The 5197-nt window shown below is 37.1% G+C and overlaps 1 protein-coding gene across 1 annotated transcript in view; it reads right to left on the bottom strand.

Annotated features, from left to right (window-relative positions):
- The window catches only part of LOC122245790 (uncharacterized), a 45948-nt gene continuing 40751 nt past the window's right edge, over positions 1 to 5197 (bottom strand). The window contains exons 2-4 of the mRNA XM_043003792.2: positions 3532 to 3765; positions 2544 to 2609; positions 1 to 2235 (exon numbers count right to left, since the gene is read on the bottom strand). Of these exons, the coding sequence (XP_042859726.2) occupies positions 2026 to 2235; positions 2544 to 2609; positions 3532 to 3765 (510 nt within the window). The 3' untranslated portion in view covers positions 1 to 2025. The remainder of the gene's footprint in view (positions 2236 to 2543; positions 2610 to 3531; positions 3766 to 5197) is intronic.

The raw sequence follows: 5197 nt of genomic DNA, 5'->3' as shown, positions 1-5197 counted from the left end.
ACATGTTTATGACTTGTATATTTAAATCACCCGACTACAGTCAACCAAACAACACTGTCTCTGACTCACTGATAACACTTCATTCTTTACACTTGGAATTGCGAAGAACTCCGGATACTATAACAACTTCTTTATTCGTGAGGGTTCACCTGTTTTTTTCGTGCATTTCAAAAGGAAGATCCGTCGACTCGTATTTGCAATTCCGCGTGCAAGAATAGGCAAAATCTTCAGTTTATTTTTCAGAAAACTGTAATAACAAAGAATACATACATTCTTTATCGGTGTTTTGTGTGTACTTAAACATTCACGTGTGAGTATATACCTCTCATAGGTATGAAATACTTGCAACACCAGCTGGTCAGGAGATCAGGCAAATATCACATGGCAAGTCACCTAGCCACTTCTAAAGGGGCAGTATGATGTATTTTCTGTAGGAAGGTAATGCAAACTAATGAACTCAAACAAAAAACACACAAAAAAAAAAAAAATGGATACAAAGCTAGCGCTCTGTAGTAGTAAATATGCTTGGATGATGCACGGTTAATAATAGCCTTGTCAACTAAACTCTTTCAGTGGCATTATGAAATGGATATTAAGTATGAAAGTGATTATGAGATCCCAACCATCATAGACCTAAGCATTGTTAGGCATATCCAATGAAAAGTGTAGTAAGCAAATGCATATGGATGTAAAATGTACATCAAATCTCAGTGTCGGAACAGGTTGAGAAGAAAATACAATTAAGATTCTCCGCTCAGTCCTCTACACCCATGTTATGAATGTCAAGTACGTATAAATGTCCCATTGATAATAAATATCCATTTTGTGTATGATGTATTTTTGAGTGTGCGTAGTATGCATGTATGTATGTATGTCGGTTCCCTTTTGCGAAAAGGGACTTGAGGTAATTAAAAAAAAACACACCATATGCGATGACTGTAGATCATTTACAGGATGAATCAAAACCACCAGCTCGAGCCCTGCTGGCGCCCTGTCCAAAAGCTGATCAATTCTCGGAAAAAAAAGAAACAGCTAATGGCTAGAAAGGGAACGGAAAATTACTCCTGCACCAATTCACCATCTCTCACGTCCTATATTGGACACCCGATTCCTCCACCACAAGAAACTAAGAAAGGACTCTATTCCACATATACGTAAGAAGTGTGTATAAGCAACTGAATCACGTTTCCATAGATGAATGACAATATATTAAGTATATCACAATATATTATTCATGTGTATCACAAAGTTATCATCAACTGAATACCCTTATGTCATCGACTAAATCACCACAAAATAGCATACTCAATTATACATTAAAAAAAAGACTAACTAACTATACACAACAATCTACAACGCAATCATCTCATACAGGCAAGTCAGTGTAGCCAAGGGTAATTGCATTATTATTTTCCAAGACACAGGGCGGTTATTAAACGAAGTCTATTTAGATTTACCCATTCTCTCCGTTTCATAGATTTAAAAAAAAGAAATCCTGATATTCTCTCACCATTAGTATTATGAATATATATATTAAGTTCTCCGTGTCCGTATATTGCAATCTATCCTAATTGCTACAACTGACTTATCTCAATGACTCCTAATGACTAAAATATTCAGTTTTAACCAAAACAAATCTCTTTTTTATATATTTTGCGTAATATATATTCTTTTTATATATTTTTTTTAAAGATATCTTTGCAATAAAGGAACAAAAAATTCAAAATAAAGCGAAGCTCATCGCAATGCATGTGCTATTTACACAGTGCAATAAATATATTTTCTTCTTCGTGCACTCTCTCCCTGAAAAAAGGACATGTTTTGAGCCGAAAGATTTTGCGCAGAACCAAACATAACTTCGAAAAACATAGCTCAAAAAGCAGAATATTCCGATACACATATATATATATACGTATATATACACTCTTCAAAAAGTCCCGTATGTAGAGACCGCATCCAAGAAAGCGCGGGAATCCCCGGCGTGGCGTTTTCTCTTCCTTGCTTCGAGGGATTCCGAGCCATTCCTTAACCGTCGTGGTTGCCATTGACGTCCTTGTACTCGGCGCAGTCCTGGCACTTGACGAGACCGGACTCGTCGCAGCTGGAGCACTTGAGGGCCACGAATTCGAGGGTCCAGTCGTTGCGGTGGACGGACTTTTTGGAGCCGTTGCACACGCTGCACGGGAGGAGACGGAATCCGCCACAGGTGTCGCACGTGCTTGCCGAGGCCGCTCGCTGTCGGAAGGAAAGGCTATTTAGTGATGCTTGTTACTTCAATTAGAGGAGGTTTAATTAAGTGAAAGGAGAAATTCGAGAATATATATATTTTTTTTTCTTCTCGCTGAATCACCCATGTGCTTCATAATCTACTCAAAATGGCTGATACAAATCATGTAGTAGTCAAAGATGCCGACTTTGAAAAGAAACAATTGCGCAGTCATCCTGACGCACAACGGAGGCAATTATCTTATCTCTATCGCGATATCTAAAATCACGCAGCAAGGAGAGAGAGAGAAGCTTCATTGCGAATAAAAATCACTCACCCTGTACGGCTGAAGAAGACGACGTAATTCCCCGCATTCATTTAATCGCTCGATCTGCTCAGCATCCTGTTACAGAGAACATTACAATAATTAATATCCAAGAAACGAAGGACTTCCCATCAGAGTAAAATCCTACGCTAACACCATATGTTTGCCAATCCTCTTGTATTGAACGTAAACCAATTCGAGTCTTTTTATCTTTAAAAAAAATGAATATCTGACGACTATCATGTCACCACTTGACCCACTCTCCATGAACCCACAGAAAGACAAAAGAGAATCGGATGTCATATTCCGAGAGTGTGATGAAAGGGACAAGGAAAACAGAAAGTTATCCTGTCGTGAGCAGCATTGCCTTGCACTTTCAAGATGCAGAAGGATGTGTGACTCATGAAGCTGAAGGCAAGGACGTTTGGTTTGACTTAATGGGGAATGCAATCAAGAGGAAAATGGCAGTGCAAAGATGAGTGAAACAATATTGCTTGCAATAACTGGCTGAGAACAATAACTTTATAAATAAACTTATACATTTCGAAACAATGTATATATGATTGGTGTAATATGAAACAATAGCAACATTTCATTTTATAAAATACAATTTAAAAAGATCAATACATTCTCACACAGCCGAAGCAAACAGCATAAAAGATATATCAAACTTTTAATATAAGTATGTTAAAGAAAAGTGATCTGAAATTTAATAGCAGAAGGATCTTTCTTTTTTTTTTCTTTTTTTCTTTTTTTTCTTGTAAAGTCCAATCGTTTCAATATAATAACGAATCTTTTTAGTCCCATTGATAATATTTAGATAAACGAAACCATACCACACCATAAAAAAAAAATAATAATAAGAATCACGAAAAAGATCATAAATCAATCATCGAAAAAAAAAAAAAAATCTGCCGATCTAACCAATCTGCTACCACTCCCCCTTCTCCCTCGTCCCCCACCCCCACCCCCTCCCCCCTACAAACACACAACCACTCACCCCCAAATACTGTCCCTCGAGGAAGACATGAGGCACAGTGACCCCGCGGGCGTGAAGGCGGTCGAGGAGCTGGATCTGAGTGTCTCTCGCCATGAAGACGTCCCTCTCCTCAAAGCGGACCAGGAGTGTCCATAGGATCTTCCGGATACGCAGACACCGCTCGTACGTGTCCCTGACGATGCCTAGAGTAGTGACGTAGACGACAACCTTTCCTCGCTCGCGTTCCATGAAGTGCTGGAAAGGATGGTTGAGGAAGGTTTAGTTTGGATGGTTTGTTAAGGTTTAGTCTGGAAGGTTTAGTTTGGATGGTTGGAGAAGGTTTAGTTTGGATGATTTGGTAAGGTTAAGTCTGGATGGTGAGGATAAGGCTGGATGGTTTGGGTAGGTTAAGTCTGGATGGTGAGGATAAGTTTGGATTGTTTGTTAAGGTTTAGTCTGGATGGTTGGGGAAGGTTAAGTATGGATGGTTTGGAAAGGTTAAATATGGAAGGTTTAGTCTGGATGGCTGGGGAAGGATAAGTTTGGATGGTTGGGGAAGGTTATATATGGATGGTGAGGATAAGTCTGGATGCTTTGGTAAGGTTAAGTCTCGGTGGTGAGGGTAGATTTGGATGGTTTAGTAAGGTTAAGTCTGGATAGTTTGGGACATTTAAGTCTGGATGGTTGGGGAAGGTTAAGTATGGAAGGTTTAGTCTGGATGGCTGGGGAAGGATAAGTTTGGATGCTTTGGTAAGATTAAGTCTGGATGCTTTGGTAAAGTTTAGTCTGGATGGTGAGGATAAGTTTGGATGGTATATAAAATGGTATATAAAATATATAATAAGGTATATAATATTACAGCTACAAAACAATAATAGTGACAACTGTTATCATACTTGATGGTGATGATGATGTGATGATGCTGTTAACAACAAAATAACAACAATAATACTGATCATTATTCTTATTGTTATCATTATCATTATTATAATTATCATTATTATCATCATTACTATCATTATCATTATTGTTACTATTATTATCATCATTACCATTATTGCTATTACCATAAAACTATGGAACTAGCGATTGCAAATGACAAAACTAATACAATGATAAAATAAAGTACAAAGAAGCATAAGTCCTAATCAAATATACGAAGACACTGTAACTGATAAGAAACTCAAGTATCTGAGATAAAGAGACGAAAATAAGTAAGACAAAACACTTGCAGATGTGGTTTGCAGTGATTAAAAAAAGGACGATTTTTTTTTCTTCTTCTCTTGTTGTTGAGGATAATGTTTTATCGCTCGCTTTACTGTTATCTTTGCTATTGCTGTTGTCCCTGATTAGTTTTTTTATTATGTCAATAATAATAAAAAAAACAAAAAAACGTTATCTCTCATTTTACAGTGATTATTAGTATCCTAATTATCGTCACTTCATCAGTATCAGTATTATCTCACCATGTATATATATATATATATATATATATATATATATATATATATATATATATATATATATATATATATATATATAATTACACGGCAACACAATTCCACTATTGACCATTGATTACTGATGAGTGAAAGAATGTCAAATTAATTGTGCCATAATCGCCGCCATCTTCCGCATTCAAAAGAAAAAAAATAAGGGGGGTTTACCAGGATTAGCCCCGCCCCCT

Source organism: Penaeus japonicus, unplaced genomic scaffold, assembly GCF_977035675.1.
Source record: "Penaeus japonicus unplaced genomic scaffold, GWHDUDI00000001_assembly GWHDUDI00000013, whole genome shotgun sequence".
Taxonomy (NCBI): domain Eukaryota; kingdom Metazoa; phylum Arthropoda; class Malacostraca; order Decapoda; family Penaeidae; genus Penaeus; species Penaeus japonicus.
Note: the sequence above shows the minus strand (reverse complement) of the source record. Positions and strands in the feature narration are given on the sequence as shown.